Raw genomic sequence first — 17,663 nt, 5'->3', positions numbered from 1 at the left:
GATCTCTCTGTCCAACATAAACCACATATCAAATATTCATTTTGTACTCTGCTTCCTCTCGAAAGAATCACGTATTCTAAATAACAAGATAAAGTTTCATTAACAGGCGTCTCATAGTGATCAAATTACCTTCAACTGCACAACCTGTGGTTTAAAGAGCCAGCGTTCAGCGGGATAAAACAGAAGCTCATGTTAACACGAATGCATGTAACATTTGCCCTACTTAAAGTACATAACAAATTATGTAATTGGGCCTTCTGGGTAACCCTGGCCAGGTGTCTGCTGCTGTACATGTTTTATGTCATACAATTCCCTGCAGTGTCTTCATTACATGCATCCAAACACAGACTGTACCTACGGAAACATTTTGATAAGATTTCAACATGAATCATTCACCAGAATTTGAATTTAAAAGCTCTATTTCACCGCTATTTTGCAGGTGGATCTGGAGCTATAGCCTACAGATTGACAAACATTATTCTGTTGTCTTACAATTGTTTTCAGTATTTCCTCCACACCCAAACCTTGAATCACAAAAGCATTTTTGCACCAGGTAAATTTTTTTTTTTTTGCAGATCAGTTATTGCAGCATGATGCACATTTACCGTAGTGAGGTGTGTGTGTATGAGCGATGAGGAGTAAGGACTGAGAAAGGTTGAGACGGAGCCCACATGGAGAGTGAACGTGCCAACAAAACACAAGCTGCTCAACACTGAATTACATTAACTTGAGACGTGTTGCTTTATGTGACCAAGAAATTGTTCCAATTCAGCCAATTAAACGCCAACTGAAATCTGTGAGACCCACAAAAGCCCTCCACACGTCATATACTGAAAATCTGTGTGTTCTGATGTTAATTCTATCTAACTGTGAGAAAACAATACTATTTTTACAGAATATTAGTTTCTTTTTCATGAAGCTGGAATCTATTGTGAATAATATTTGTTTTTCTACTGTTTAGCACTGTGCTGTTGTTACTTTAAGTATTCCCACAGCATTCCGTGACAGTTCAGCAAAGCTTCTGCACAAAGGAAACATGATTTCTTAGTCAATTAACCTGAATTAAAAGCTTACAGAAACAATGAAGGCATTTAAAACATTTATATCCCCTCAGTATCAAGGTCAGAGTAATTAGGCCATGATGGAGAAAACAAATAGGAGCCCAACCTCCTAATTTTATAATATTGTGTTATCATTGTGCCACCTTTCGGTTAATATTAGATGTATATAGATGTGTAGAATTACCTGGTGTAATTTCGATTCAATCAAATTTAACCTTAAATGTTTCTCTATTTGTAATTCATTACTGTTGGAAAATATGTAGAAGTATAAGTTGGCAAATGTGTCTGTCAAATATCATCACTTCTTTTGCTTTTGGACCATGTTATGTTTCAGTTTGAACCTTTTAAAAGTAAGAACAGACTGACACCTCTGCCACAGCTATCATGGAAAAAAAAAACTGCAGTAAAATATACAAATATATTCGAGGATCCACATCCAATAAAACAGGACCTATAAACCTTCTAAGAACATATAAACCATTCTACATGTTTATTATACGACTCAAACCCCAACCAAACAAATTATAAAAAACAAAACATAATCCACATAGCATCTTGTCAACCAACTTGCCACATTTTAGATGTTAACGTTCTGATATCTGATGACAAATTTAGAACATCGGTGACTAATTAAACTTCTTTTTATTAAACTTACTTCCTAAAAATACTCTATTGAACATTTCTAAAGTCATACTGCTGTGAAAGTAATTAACTATAAAAAAAAAAAAAAACCTCTTTGAGATCTGGTAAGACCAAACTATAGGGGAATCACAAAGAAACACTCAATATTGCCAACTCCAACGAAGCAGATGATTAAATGATTATAAAACAGTACACTCTATGAGTGATTGTAAAGAACTGATTGGATGAGGACGACATTCGATGAACCTGTCATGAAAACATATGATTTCACGGAGTCGCGCACAAGCGGAGGTGATTCCTTTCAGCCGCAAACAAACGCTTTCTCCGATTGTTACGCCTGACTGTGCTGCTGTGACCCCTGACTGTCATATGACCAGGCAGCCACGGTTGCTTGGGCTTTGCCAACAGAATTTGAGATCTCCAAGAGGATTTCAACCGCGGAACACATTTTTTCATCTTCACAGCTATACTGAGGTAACAATGGTTTTCTCCGTTCACAAACACTGTATGTAACACTGAGCTCTGATCACATTCCAGACTTTAAAGCTCGGGGAGCATGCACGGTTAAACGTCAGGAGGGGAATGTAATGAAGCGTAATCCAGAAACGTCTGGGGCTACTGCATCACGAGGCCCGGGGTTGTCTAGCAAGCACGGACCATGAACTAATTCCCTGTAAAAGGAACCGGCATACATAGTTTTGTATAACATCTGAGTGATTGCATAAAGCACTCCCACAACAAGCTCAAACATCTATCGTGATCATTGCACACAAGACGGTACAGCGTGCTGCGTCGGTGAACTCGGCTCGCTGGCCACAAAGAAAACAGCATCATCTGACAATCAAGAGGGAGAATTCATGAGAATGTGTGAAGATAATGTGTGTCAGCACACGTGTGTTCCTGTTCAGTCGGCGTTGGGCTGATTCCACGCCGGATGTTCGCAGATCGCTTTTCATGCCGCCGAGAATCGAGCTCCTGTAACTCTCCCTGCAACTTGACAGGAGTTTTGCATTGTGGGAACTCATTTCTAGTGCAAAGCTGCTTACAGAGGATTTGTCTGTTTAGTTTGACACTCACTGACTTTAAAGTTACTACTGTGTTGTGCATGATTTATTCCCTGATGACCCATCTGCAAAATGAGCCTCACGCAGCCTTACGCTCACAGAATCCATACGGCAGCTTTGAATTCGTCAAACTCCCTTCACAGAACACAAATCTCTGCAGAAACGGTGAAATCATCCCAGCACCGGCTACATTTTCTTGAAAAGCAGAAGCAAAGCAGCTAACCACCGAATACTGTAGGGATGCCTTTTCACAAGCTATTATCATAATCATTAACGGCAGCTGCTGATGGAGCACAGAGTGTGCATGCTGTGGAGGAGGAACAGCTTTACGAAGCTCTTTAATTAGGGCTGGAACTCCTGCCTGAGCTCCCATCAAACAAGAGGCCTGAGTGGGTGACATTTTCAAACCAGTCAATCAGAGCGTCCAGCTGGGAGCGCAGGAGCTGATGAGGAAGAAGCAGTCAGTACAGCAGCTCCTGTCTCCTGTAAACGACCAATTTACAGCTGGTCTATTTCTCTGTGTTGTAAAGAAGATATCAATCAAATCTCCACATTACTGAATCGTGAGTGTCCGTTGAATACCGTTGTGTGATGTGACGTGAGGAACTCAAGTTCAGAGCAACACCGACTTTTTTCAAGTGCAACTTAAAGAAGTTGAAGGTTTTGAGATTTCATCAGAAGGCATACCTTGCACTGAGAATGGGACGCGTCCCAGAAAAGGGTTTTTGTTGTGACTTTCAGTCAAATTGATATTGTTCCAATAAAAAAAAATAGATCATTAAAAAAGTTGAAGGTATTGATCAAGCAGTGAACACACTAGAGATTTGACACCAGAACATAAAGACAAGATCCTTCAGCTCATGTTACTTTTGTGATCTTTTATCATCTGCATGAGAGCGCCACACATAAGTCATTATACACAGAGATAGATTAGGTAACATATTTCCATTAAATTTTTCCCCCCCTAAATCTCAAGGATGGTGTTGTTTAATCCTCGTCCTTCTGTCAAAGTATCTTTGACTAAAGTCCATTTCAACGTTTTTAATGGGTTTTTGGTTTCAGCCACTAACAAGGTCATATCAGCTGGGTTTCAAAATGTTAAAACGCTAAAATAAGGTCTGTGATTAAAACAAGCTCAGCAGATGTTCATGTTTTATTATCTCTATTGAAAATATCAGTAAGCAACCCATTTGTGATTTTTACCTTTGCCAATTAAAGTTGCTGATGAATGTGTTTTTGGCTACGTGTGTTTATTTATTTGTATGTATGTTATTTCACCAACCTTTTCGCAAAAGCTCATGACCCGAATTGCATGAAATTTCAGGGGTCATGCAAAGTTATTGTAGCTGGCTTTTAGCCAAATATTAGCTCTGTTTTTGTTGTATTCAAGACTGGTGTTCAGTCAGAAAGATTATCTTGTTACATAAAAATGCTGGTTTTCCATAACAATCAATAAACCAATATAAAAACCTTCCATAATTGTATTTTTGTCTTTTTTTTCTTGAATATAGCCTAGAAATTTGTTGGGGCCAACAAACAATCTGAATTCGGACAAGAAAGTTAATAAATGTAGTTTCCGTTAGGTAAATGTGTCGAAAACACACACACATAATGTTATTCAGCTCCTGTTTATCACTTTGCAGAGAAGAATTGCTGTCTTGTAGTTGTTATGCAGTGTGCGAGTTTGTGTGAAAACATACAAGTCGACACAGCCACATAATGCAGCTCAACCCTCTGTAATATTGTGACGATGAGATATAACAACTGCATCATTTACTCACCTCTGTTGTTGTGCAGGGGCTGTGTTTACCTGTAGGGACACAATAGATCAGTGTTATAGCATTCAGTAAACAAAGCAAACAAGAAGCTGATGCTCAAAGAAATAGTGGCTAATAAAAGCTTTCAATTTCAGTGGATAAATCAGTGTATTACATTTAAAACAGCTGTAAATAGTGTAGAGAATGTTTAATAGATCACACTGATAATTTGCATGGTCTGAAAGCCTACTGAGAGGACATATTTCACATTATATTAGTTAAGAAAACTGAAGCATGCTGAAGATAATGGTGAATGATTATGAAAGAAAAATGTAGACACACTATCAGTCATCGTTGTACTGCATCATTAAAAGTGAAGTAACAACAAACTCTCGCAAGGGATCAAAGCTACCAATACAAAGTCTGCGTCACAATGCTTATTGCCACAGTTCAAAGATTTAATATAGTTTCTGAAAAAAAATAGAATAGGGTTGTGACATATTCTGAAAATGACATGAAAATCCTGAAATCTCACCACAAAGAATACAGACATCATGATGACTTGTGCTATTTGATAATTATTTGACTGCCAAATCCATCCATCCATCCATCCATCCACTTATTAGTCCCACCTCCACCTCGCTACTTTAAAATCAACCGCAGTGTGGGTGCTGACATAATGAAGTAATTTCTCACATGTGTTTTGTTTAATGACAAAATGTGCCTCGGTCGTATGTGAGCCATTAGTTTTCTCAGCAGTCCAGCAGCCCTCGCAGCTTCCCTTATCAGTGATTAAATATCCACTTTCTCATTAAACACATTTCAGAGAAAGCCCCCAGTGCTCTACTCATCCCAAACTAGACCACTTTTAATAAAAGCCCTGTTTCATTTCCTATTACTTTATCGGTATGGGTAGCATGTGACCAGTGACGACAAAACTCTTCCGAGAAGCCGTGTTGCATGAATGTACTCCCTTTAATAAAGTAGACTGACTTTAAAGTTCCCCTAGGCTACCTCAGCCCGAGCTTTTCCTTTGTGAATAAGCAGCTTGCAAACAGATGACCCTCTTAACAAATGCTGGTTTTGTATTATAACACACAGAAACGCACCAGTCCAGCAGCTCTGACATCACCCTGTGACCTGAACGTGCATCAGCAGATTTGAATGTCATGGTGCTCCCAGAACGAGATGTTTCGTACGTTTGTTTGCATGTACTGCGAGGACGGCGAGCAGAACAATGAATGTGCCGATCGGCCTAGCCTAACACACTTGAAAAGAGAACCAGCATGAAGTGAAACCATTTCTGAGGAGTTCCACTACCCTGCTGGATTCAGATGTAATGCAAAGTGTCAGCTGTCCCAGATAAAGAGCTCAGACAAACTGTAGATTTGACCCACAACCAGCGCTATAACTTACTTTGTTTGGTCAGTTGATGAGATGGGAGCTTTCGAACATCAAGTCCTTATATGTTTGACAAAGATTTATCTCATTATTTACATGAATGATTTTCCCCAGCTGAGCTTATTGAATCAAGGAGGGAGACCAAGCTGGTGCTGAACAGATAAAGTGGCAATTGGACCACGAAAGCAGGCAGGAAACTCAAACCAACTGTGTGGTTAGATTGATCAATACACTTAGAAATTACTCCAGATATAAAAAAGATTACCCAAAGAAATGAGGTGAACTTCGCCATGAGGATTTTCCACCGTTAAAGATTGTATAGGCAACAATATTTTTCTTTTAAATAAGTGAGGAAAACAGTACATGATTGTCGTTAGTAAGCAAAAACTCAAGAGCAAAATGCCATGTATTTACAGGTAAATTATTGGGGTAAATGTATCACTATCAGTATTGACAGAAACGTTTGCTCTCCTGCAGAGGAGGTTCAATATATTTCTGATGCTCAAACATTCAACTTACGCGTCACAAAGAAAAAAATTATTCCAGAGTGCAGGAAATGAACACATATGAAATCACAATCACCGTTACATAATCACTTCCATGTAATTAACTGTGTCTGATATGATCCACTTTAAATGAACATATCTAGGACAAGGCTGGTTTATTAACAAGGGAACATTTTCTCCAAATAAAGATCATGGCAGGCGAGGACTGATTCCAGCGGACAATGAGACAGATTATAAGCTCAACGATTCACCAGTTCATCAAAGGGTAAAAAGACAAATTCACCCACACCCACGTATACACTTAAGGGGAGTTTAGAATCACCATTTCACCTTATAGACCAGCACAAAACCAATTTGCCCCAGACCATGCAAATGCAATACATAAAGGTTTTTAACTTAGACTAATATATTGTCACTGTGAAGGGAGGGTGCTGCTCACCATTACCCCACTGTGTGGCCCCCGATGAAAACCACTGAAGAAATCATGGCTTTTTTTTAAAAAGCCTTCAAATCTGCATGATCAAACTTTTCATACCAGACTTATAAATATGCTTTGATTTATTAATTTTTTTTACTATTTAATTAATAAGACATCCCACCAGTAATAAAAGCAGTGAATCCCCCCCTCCAATGGTTGCTTCCATACTCCTAAAAATAGCCCATTCATCTAACCTTACAGACAAACAGGCCACAACCAGCAGCATCTTCACAGCTGAGCCTTTCACTTTTCTAAACACACACACGTTAATTGGAAAAGGCCCATTTATTAAATCAAAATCTATAACACTGAGTTAAGCGCGGCCCCCTGGGGTGCTCAAGTCAAGTCCATTACAGACAGAGGCGAATGAATAGCCCCGGAAGATATTTAGCTCCTTGCTCTGTGAAGAAATGTAATCACAGGTTAACAAGACAAACTTATATACCGTATCTGCATGAAGTGTGTGTTAATATTGTCCACAGGCACACCCAGCCAGAGAGCTAACGCTCACATCACATGGCACAGTGTCATCTGCTTTGTTTTGGTTTTGAGTCCTGGTTTATTTCTTATTCATATAGCAGGAAGCACTCACAGTTGCTATACATGCTGTTCATTGCGGAATCAATAAAGAAGGACTGCCATTGCAAAAACCAAGTTAAAGCCAATTCATGTGCCATTGTGAACGCATCACTCCACGGCCATTATTCAGGCAATATGGGAATCGGTCCTTGATCTGATCACTGTCCACATTTCAGCTTGTAATCACATGGTTTAATCAGATGGAGTGGAATGAACACCCTGATCTGATATGAAGTGGCAACAACACACTCATGGGAGGACCATATGACGCTCCACACTCGCACACACACACACTGGTTGGAGGAAATGGGTGAAAACACCTGGAGCCATGAGAGGGGGCAGGAAGGGAGATTCCTTTGTGTACCAGTGATGGGGTCATGTGGAGCAGCTGATATATCCTGGTTCAGATTACACACTAATCCTGCAAACAGCCAAGGAGCAGCTGATCATGTAAACACAGAGACTCCAGGTGTGTGTGTGTGTGTGTGTGTGTGTGCGCGCGCGCGCGCGCACGCGTGTGAACATGTGTGCAGATGTGTTGAGAGCGATCACGTTCCTTCTCGTTTGACATGCAAGTGATGGTGTGGCCTGGATGTGTCAGTCTTACATAACAATTTACCTCCACAGTCCTGGTGGTCCACCCTGACAGTCCCGTCCTTCTGGATCCTCACATCCCCGGCTCCCGCTATCCTCCGCGGGGCCGCCGGTGCGGCGATCCGGGCCGCGGCGGAGCTCCTCCGGCCCCGCTGCCCCGTCGCCAGCGTCCTGCAGCACTGGTAACACACCGCCCATGCCTGCTCCTCGTTGATGGGCTGGCTGTAGAGCCTCAGTATGTCCTCCAGGGACAGCTCCTGCGCCCCGGGCTCCTCCGGTGAACTCATGGTGCCGTGATCCTGCTGCTGCTGCTGGAGGAGGAGGAGGTGATGCTGCGGCTCGTCGCGGAGAGTCGACCCCGCCGCTCCGTGGTCTCCGCCGCGGCGCCACTCGGCCATCCTTTCATTCTCTCAGCACAAGAAGCTCAGCAGGCCCGAGGAGGAGGAGGAGGAGGAGGAGGAGGAGGAGGAGGAGGAGGAAGAGGAAGAGGAGGAGGAGGAGAGCAGGTCCAGGCCGAGGACAGACTCACCGGGAGGCATTGATGCTCGCCTCCGGCTCCAACCTGCACCGGGAAGCAGCGGCGGCTCACCGGGAGGATTCCTCCCGTCACACCGTCGCTCAGGTCCCGGTACCAGCGGTCAGAAGACACCGTGTGTTTATGTGAATGCACGATGGATGTGTGTGTGAGAGAGAGAGTGTGTGTTTGTGTGCCTCTCCAACCTCCCTACCCAGTCCCACTCCTTCATCACATGATCTCTCTCTCTCTCTCTCTCTCTCTCTCTCTCTCTCTCTCTCTCTCTCAGATGTCTGTGTTGAGAATATGGAAAAGATAGACAACTTGATTGAGTGGCCACTTATTATCACAAAAAAAAAAAACACCTGGAATTATACCGAGATTAGATTGCACACATGTAGACTCTGTATATTTATTCATAAAGTGATTTCCTTGGTTACACTGGATTTTATTTCAGGGGATCCGAGTAAAGAGGGAAGATTACTTTTGTAAAACTTTTCAGTTTTTTTTTTTGGTCAAAAACAAAAAAGTTGAAAACTATGTGTCACTTTCCTTCCACTTCACAATTCTGTGGCATGTTGCGTTGATCTATTACATAAAATCCCCATGAAATTAAATTTTGCATTTAATGTGACAAAAGTTCAAAGGGTATGAAAACTTTTGCAAGCGACTGTAGATCCACCATTCATTGACAGTTGCCCTTACAACACACAACTACCAAAATCCACTAGAAGTTAAATGAAAAACATCTAAATTATGTTATCACCAAATTCACTACATTTCTACATCAACAGACAAGGAAGCGGGTAAAGTGATGCAGTCCGCAGCTCTGTCTCTCCTTATACTTCAGTTCCTACAAACCAGAAGCTTCGATTTAGCTTTTCCACTGTTGGCCATTAAAATTGTGATACTTTTATAAAATACATAAATAAATAAATAATGCCTGTAGAACTTGTCCAATCACGTTGACCTGTTAAAGAGATATCTGGCGCCACCTTGAGGTGTTGTATTAAATTTACAAGATGCAACTGATTTGTTTGTAAGGTCACATTTTGTCCTTTATTTTGTAGTTTCACACTGACAGATGAATCACAAAACGTTACATACTTCTGATATTAAAGTTCTAAAACAAATGTTTGTTTCAAGTATAGTTTCCATGCACTTCATGTAAAAATATACATTCATTTGTATTTTTTATTTTTGATCCGTCTTTACTTGCCCATAAAATAAAGACCCTTCTACTGAGCTTTGACGTTTTTCCTTTCATGGATAGGAAATGGATGTAGAACAATAGTACTTTTTTTTTTGCAGACTTTTGTGTATGAAAACACTACGTGCATTTCAACGACAACAGTCTTTGTCAATAACTCAATTGTGTTTTTTGTGTTAAAAACTCAAGGTGCAGTTTGGGCTCAGCTGCTTAATCTCACTGAATCGCCTCTCGAGTCTTTCTGCCGTTAAGTTGAGTTGACAATGTATCAGCATCTGAGGCATTTTTCTCAGCTGTTCCTCAGGAGCCTTGAAGAGCCACTTTCTGATGCGCTCCAGGAGAGGACCTCTCTGCTTGGAAACTGGTGTTCAATAACTCATGATTTCTCAGTGGAAATGGGCGTTGAAAGGTCACTTCTCGTCTAATTTACCGTTTGAAAGGAGAAATTAGGCTGGAAAGCTGCAGGTCAGGTTCAACTTTGTCCATCATCGTTATTTTTAGATGCACACAAACAGAAATGTGTTCAGGATTTTGAAAACGTTTCCAGGTTTGTTAATGTTTAGAAATGTTTAGATACGCTCATATTCATTAACGACAGAAAATCTAAGCTTTAAAAAAAGCAGTTGATCAGCCCCTCATAGGAATCAGGTGGTTTTAAGCATGGAAACAGGGTCACAGTTTGAGATACCACATTTGGGTGGAGACGCCTCCACCCAAATGTGGGATCTCAAACTGTTTAGCGCTCTCTGCTGTTCGTGCTTTTTGGAGAAGAAGAAAAAAACAAAACCTACCCAAAGATGAGGCTCCTTTAAAAATGCCCAAGGCTCTACAGATGATCACGAGTCATCACAAGACTTCGCAGAGGATGTCTGTCTTTAGAACACACACACACACACTCCGACAGATACAGCTCAACTGTCCAATAATAACGTGTCCACGAAGCATATTAACATATGGCATTCGCAGCATGTCACAGTTAATCATCATAAGCTTTCATGCTTCATATCAAGAGAAAGATCACAGTGCTTGCTGTACTTTTTCATATTTTTTAATCAGCTCCCACTCATCTGATGTGATTTATTCAGTGGTTTACACAATACTCTGATAAAGAACTCTTTGACGGCAAATACACACAACTCGAGAAGACAATACATAACTCGTGTAACACCTTTGTTTCACAATGTCAGCAGGGGTCGCCCTCGATCTTTCGAGAGCGCGCACTTGGATGCGGTTGCCATGGGTACCGTGATGAAACCACCCGTAAGTAAACACAAATTCCTGAACACCGACACAGAAGATGTCGCCATCGACACACACGAGCACAAGTGGAATGACGGCGAGCGTACAGCAGCCATGTCTTCAAATGCGATTCACATCCAGAAATGCTGATTATCTGTGTGGCTTCAACAGAAAGACACATTTGTAAACAAAAAAAACAAAAAACAAACAAAAAACACACAATATTCAAAATCTCTTGTTTTTTTTTTGTCCCTTGGTTGTAAACGTGGTGGCAGCCTGAGCATTTGCACCACGAGGAATGAACATGCAGCACTGTCATTCAAGCAGCTGGTGAGGAGGGAAGGAGGGAGGGGTGATGAGGAGGGGGGGGAGGGGGGGAGGGGGGGGGTGACCCAGGAAGAAACATAATTTAATCAACATTGAACAGGAGGACAGAAATGGAAAAGAAGTGTTACACTTTGAAATCCAGCAGGTTGCAGTCAATCTTGTAGTAGACGTATGGATAATATTCCTGCTGGCTCAGGTTCAGGCCTGGGATGTCCATCGCCGACTGCAAAGGATAAATAAAAGACATCAACACGTCTTTAATATACATTATTTTTTGGGTTAGGGTTACAGAACATGCTTTTTACTGCTCGATCCCTTCTAAATTCTAAAGAAATGGAGCAGCAGTCGTAAGTTAAAACAGTGACGCAGGAGAGGGAGTTGTGGGTGCAGCAGTACAAACACCTTTACGTCCCAAATCAATATTTCTGGAACAACTCATTTTAAGCAAACTGAATGAGAACTATTTAAGTCATAATGCAGAGCATCAACCACAATATAGTAGTGATTGACAAAACAATAAAATACTGTTCTCAAGATGCATTACCTGATTTTGCTATGGTGCCCTCACACATCTTTTTTTTTTATTTTTTGTAAACAGCTCTTTCATTTTCTTTGTGCATCGCAAACCTGAACTCAAAAATCGAGCGTATTTAGACTGTTTTGTGGCGTGAAACACGTCGCCGAGTCAGATCTGTTTGTCATGCAGTGCAAGTTTGGAAAGGTCTCATTCTTCAATGCGTTAGATAAACGATGTTCTCAAGACAAAAATCCAAAACGACAGAGGATTGTCTCTTTATTCCAGCATTGGGGTCAAATACTGATAGCTTGCTTTATGTGGCAACTCCATCAGCTGACGTATAAACACATGTCCGATATTGTCTTTCCCAGCGGTATCCAGTGTGTCACTGAAGCACTCACGTCAATGATGGCTGCTGCGCTGCTGTCCAGATGTTTGTACAGCTCGTTGAGAACCTCCCGCAGCCTCTTCATGGTCTTCTTGCTGGGCTGCAGGAGCATGGCCTGGAAGTTGACCGGCAGCCCGTATCTGAACAGCGCACAACACGAAAACAATGAGTGGTGCTGCAAGGCTTGAACGCCGAGGAAAAGAAAAGCATTATCAAATGATATTTAGTCATGCAGGGGGTCCGAGGATTACCGTAGGACGGACTCCACAAAGACCCTCAGTCCTTTAATGTGAATCCACGCGATGAAGGCTTCACTGAAGTTCACTTTCAGCCATCGCACGAGTGGACCCTACAGAGAGAAGTCACAGCAAACATTTATCCTCAACATGGCTGCTGGAAATTGCTAAATAACTTCAGCCTTCAGATTGTCTGCAAGGCAGATAAAACGATCAACTCAAATTAACCAGATTATAAACAGAACATCAGGCTTCATCACGACTTCGTGGCAGTCTTGGGTTAGCATAAGTTCCTGAAGACAGTTCATCTCTAAACTGAGAGGATTCCTCAGTGCTGCATTACGGACGAGGAACTGATTGAGCCTTTCAGACAAGATACAGGGAAAACTGTACGTACAAACTGCTTCTTCTTATCTGTGGAGAGCCGGTTCATCTCCTCTTTGTCGGCCTTCATCTCCTCCTCATTGTACTGAAAGTCTCTCACTGTGAACCTTTAAATGACAAAGGACAGAAATCAGCCTCTTCCACAATAAACCCAAGAACACAATTTATCCCGAACTCAGAAGGCAAACGGTTGATTCACAAAGGTGCCGCCACATGTTCTGACTTACATTACAAGAAGCAGCCACATCAGTGATGTTTTCACTGTTTAGCTGTGACTTTTTCAATTGGTTTTAAAGCGATACATTGTTTTCTGACCAGATTGTGCTTTTTTTCTCATTTATAGCCAATGTTCTATTTTATTATTTTTGTTGGGTTTTATCATTTACTATCCTGTTTTCTCCTTTGATGCAACTTTCTCATGTCTAAACCTTTGGTTTATCTTTTCGTGGCGTGTCGTACGAGGCTGGTAGAGATAAAAATCCCTCACTTGTTTTCTCTGGCTTTGTGTTTGAAGTCATCCATAGCTTTCCTGAACAGAGTGACGCTGAACAGTCCGCTGTCATTGTCCTCGTAAAGCAGACTGGAAGAAAACACATGTTTAGTGCAAGCAGCAATATAATGTGATAGAAAATACAAATGACAAATCTAGTACAGTTTATACGAATGACACGACTCACTTAGAGGATCGAGGCACCACCATCTCAGCAAGCGTTTCATATACTTTCTGCCAATCGGCGTATCCTATCCTGAACGAAGAGGGAAGTAGGAGTGCATTTAATGACGACAGCCATGTGATACTTCTGATTCGGGAGTTGAAGTACTCACTTTGGTACGACCACCAGCATTGTGATTAGGTACTCTGAATCCAGTACAAAATCCTCCTTCTTGACGATGTCAGCCAGGCTCCTGGTCAGCAGGCTCCCCCTAGTGGCAAACCACAGTGTTACAATAGCAACCACTTCATTGAGGGTATAAAACCTTTCGCTCACATAAACATCAAGGTCAACAGAAACAGAGGCGGTGATCTTTAATGCTATGAGCGAAGACGGATCGAATACAAAGAAAGCACCCCACTGAATTCCCCTCTCACAAATACTGAGAAATCTCATCAAAACATTTGACAAAAGCTCAGTGGTGTCAATGAAATACCACACGTTTGTCCAAGCGGGTTACTCACGCATTCTTTCTCTCCAAGTTCTGCAGATTACCCTTCAGGTTATTGTAAGCCGATGCTCGACTCTTCAAGTCATTGTCAATCTGGGTAACTTGCTGTTAAACATCAAAAACATACCAGATTATTCACACAAACCAAACAATACACACAAAAAACACCTGACTCGGGTTATGCAGATACATTGAAACTAAATTAAATGCAATGGAAATACATTTTTCCCATAACATTTAAACTCCAATGTATTTCAGATTGATTACATATAAAAAGAAATATTCTCAACATTTTTGTTTTATTTTATATCTTTTACCAAAAACATTTAATTATAGAACCAGAACTCATACATAACTATATTAATACAAATCATACAAATATTTTAAACTTTATCATATATGTTATTTATGTGAAAACAAATAAATTCAAAAGAAAGGATAAATGGACTTAGTGTGAAGATAGCATTTATTGAATTTGCATCAGAATACAAAAATGGCAGTTATTACCAAATCTACCAATAAAAATTATTAAAAAAATATATAAAAAAATCCCAATAAACACACATGGGCAATCTTAATAGCAGACATACCTTTGAAATGATTTCAGAGATGTTTTTAAGTGACTGCTTGATGGGGTATTTTGCCATGTCCCATTGAAATCTTGTAATGTAGGTGACCAGATCAACTACAAAACAGACCATAACAACCCATCAGGCCAATAACTACATATTATCACATTATAGTGACATAAATATTACTATTATTATCACTTTGGATTGATTGGCAACGGTCATTCCAAGATAAATACATGTACATTTGGGCTCTATGACTAAATACTTGGCTTGTGTCAATTTTGAATAGACATCCTTAAAAACCTAAGTCATATAATATTATCCAGACCCAATGTGAACACACACAACAGCACTGTATCCTTCACTTTACCTCCATTGGCCAACAGGTTCTCTTGCACTTTGTCTCGGCTGTCCTCCAGCACGTCGGCCATGTACTGAGCCACCTTCTTCACCACACTGTGAACACCCAGCAGACATCAAAACACGCCGTGCCAACGCTAACATCAGGCACAAAGCCGCTGTAAACCACACATTCACGCTCGCACAACCACCGCGACCTCCTGCCCTCTTCCACCGAACACAAACGGACACACACATCAAAAAGCTTCGCACGCTCCTGCTAAGGTAATCTCCTGACAAGGCAATTTATAACATGACCGACTTTCTGGGTTCAAGCTTTTTAAACCACACTGTTCAGAAGCACATCAAAGCTGCAGTGAAGCCAGAGAAGAACCGAGAGCCAAGTCACATTTGATGCCTAAAACGCTCATAGGAAAGTGCAACGGCAACTTCTGGTGAAGCATCGGCTGTAAAAGTAAATCTCAATAATCAATATAAAGTCAGGCAGTGACCAAAAAACTCACTAAATGCAGTTTATTTTCAGATTCGCTGGACAGGAACTTCAAAGAGGAACTAGATTAAAGACAGGATATAGGCAAACAAGTGGAACCATGTTGCAAAGTTAGTCTTTCTCACGGTCTTGGAAATATCTACAGAGGGAGCCGAGCGGCGCTCAGGCAGTGTGCGAGTTTTGGATGTCAATATTTCCAAAAGACACTAAATTATGTGCAAATACACTCATCGGTCATCTGATATAAATATGACTGAAGAAAGAGCTGCTGGTGTGTCAGCAATCTGTAAATTGCTAAGTTTAGACTGTGAGGCGCTCTAGGCGCAGGTCTCTGTGAAATTCCTCACTGTTACAAGGGAGGGAAAGGGATTAGAGAAGAGTGAAGCGGCTACACCTGAGAATCTGTTCCTTTTTTTAAATTTAAATCTAATCATATATTGATAATAGGATAACTTGTCTGGCAGCAAAGCAATGTTTGATTCAGGTCAGTGTACAGCGGATACCATACCTTTCAACAAAGGAATCTAGTTTGGCCAGTTCATCAGACAGCCCCACCAACACATCAAGAGTCCCAACCTGTTTTCAAACACAAAGATATGAACAAAATATGAATAGATTACCAGAGACACCAAGTCCTGAGATGTGGGGCATTTTTAAGTGAGGTCAGCAGGTTTGTGTTTAGACAGTGACATGTGGGGTTCAGTCTGCCTGCGGTGACGTCCGTGTGGGGGGGGGCCCTATGTGCTTAGGACGGCGCCTTTTTGTCCTGATCTGCTCATGCATCGCTAACAGTTCCAGGAGAACATCACAGCCCCACAGAGCAGCGAGGTCAGTGGGGTTACACCACCTTCAGCACAGAGAGGAACCAAACCAGACAAGTCACTCTTGCTCGGGACAACTTCACCTGAACTTCAACATGCAAGCAAGAGATCTGTGCAAAGGCTGCTTCCCATACACACAATCAGCTTATTCTTGACAGTGGATATGCAAGGTGAGTTACTTTAATAACAATCTAGTGCTGTACATAATTGTACTTTTGAAGGAGAACGGAAAAAAAAAATTAGGGAAGAAAAAAATTATTGTGCGCTTACTTTGAGGTCTGGGATGTTGAACTTGTGGTTGGTGGACAGGTTGTTGGCTCGCGTGGTGGCTGCCATCATTTTGTCCCATGTTTGCTGGCAGGTTTTCTCCCCCGGTGCAGAGATCAACCAAAACTCTGTCATGTTTGGATGACTGGTGCAGCTTAAGAAAACTAAAAGGAAGGCTGTATTTAGCCAGGTGAGGGGACAGTGTTATTATTAAACGCAACATTAAATCACAAAAGAAAAAGAAAAATGAAATGCTGCAAAGAGAAACAGACCTGTAATGCAATGCTTTTACACAACTAACAAACACAACACAGTCATCAAATATACTTCCATATATTCTCAGTTAATAAAAGGCAATATGATTGAGTTTCTAAATGTCTAATATTCTGTCCCTTTCTGTTATAGTGTCAAATTAGAAGAAAAGACACCAGCATAGCAACACTTCATGCTCAAAATTAATATCTAGATTAAAAACAGGATCATTAACTAATGAGTGCTAACTTTTGACAGGTCATATCAGATCGAAGAAATTCATATAATGAAGCAACAGAAGAGTGGGATGAATAGGACAAATGCCCATAAAATAATGCCACGATGCCAATACAAATAACACAAAAGGTCAATAATCTGTAAATATATTGGTGTGCTCATTGAAACTATTACTGGTAAACACTGTACATTCATTGCAGCTCTTACAGAGCAACAATACAAAGCCTATTAATTGTCGAAGGTGTATTGATGGGAAACATATTTAACTCCTCGGCTGCTAACGGGGTTGAAGAAGTTGAAATTAATACACTAAATACGGAAGTAGAATGATTGAAACAGTCAGAGAAGATGGTTAAGGTCAAACTGCATTCAGCAGGGATTAGCTACCGTTAGCCACTTAGCCAGCCGAGCTGACAGAAACCACAACACGAGCAGAAGATGTGATTGAAAGCTTTATTGAACAGTTTCACTCACCCGGGTTTCAAAGGCAGGTCTGTTACCAGTAGAAAGCGGGGTTTTGTCGTGTTTCTATGGCTTGGTAGAGTTCATAGTTTCGTGAAGTCTCCTGACAGCAGCATCACAGTCAGCTGATCACAGATTCTA

At 41.0% G+C, this 17,663-nt stretch overlaps 2 protein-coding genes across 3 annotated transcripts in view; both read right to left on the bottom strand.

The window, feature by feature from the left end:
* Window positions 1-8,369, bottom strand: part of spire1b (spire-type actin nucleation factor 1b) — a gene marked incomplete at both ends in the record, with an annotated part of 32,692 nt that extends 24,323 nt beyond the window's left edge. Inside the window, 2 exon segments of the mRNA XM_080501667.1 lie at window positions 4,549-4,577; window positions 8,108-8,369. Of these exon segments, the coding sequence (XP_080357793.1) occupies window positions 4,549-4,577; window positions 8,108-8,369 (291 nt within the window).
* A 2,500-nt stretch (window positions 8,370-10,869) lies between these two features.
* On the bottom strand, window positions 10,870-17,663 carry LOC308133854 (V-type proton ATPase subunit C 1-A-like). 2 transcript variants are annotated; one of them, XM_080501378.1, is made up of 13 exons: window positions 17,535-17,663; window positions 16,575-16,735; window positions 15,992-16,059; window positions 15,004-15,089; window positions 14,652-14,746; window positions 14,075-14,166; window positions 13,723-13,821; window positions 13,575-13,643; window positions 13,385-13,477; window positions 12,911-13,004; window positions 12,529-12,626; window positions 12,291-12,417; window positions 10,870-11,595 (listed from the first exon to the last, which is right to left on the bottom strand). In XM_080501378.1, exons 2-13 carry the CDS (start codon window positions 16,704-16,706, stop codon window positions 11,497-11,499), a joined length of 1,152 nt encoding a protein of 383 aa, XP_080357504.1. In that variant the 5' UTR covers window positions 16,707-16,735; window positions 17,535-17,663; the 3' UTR covers window positions 10,870-11,496. The 2 variants fall into 2 exon arrangements, with proteins under 2 accessions (XP_080357504.1, XP_080357503.1); XM_080501377.1 differs by having other exon boundaries at window positions 16,575-16,747; window positions 17,535-17,643.

Source organism: Blennius ocellaris (assembly GCF_963422515.1).
Source record: "Blennius ocellaris genome assembly, chromosome: 8".
Classification (NCBI taxonomy): domain Eukaryota; kingdom Metazoa; phylum Chordata; class Actinopteri; order Blenniiformes; family Blenniidae; genus Blennius; species Blennius ocellaris.
The sequence above is the reverse complement of the archived record's forward strand: the minus strand, read 5'-3'. Positions and strand labels throughout refer to the sequence as shown.

Coding starts and splice junctions, on each gene's coding strand:
- LOC308133854 (XM_080501378.1), bottom strand. CDS start 16,706: ATGACAGAGTTTTGGTTGATCTCTGCACCGGGGGAGAAAACCTGCCAG. Junction 13,644..13,722: donor ATGCTGGTGGTCGTACCAAA/GTGAGTACTTCA, acceptor CTCTTCGTTCAG/GATAGGATACGCCGATTGGC. Junction 13,478..13,574: donor GTGGTGCCTCGATCCTCTAA/GTGAGTCGTGTC, acceptor GTTTTCTTCCAG/TCTGCTTTACGAGGACAATG.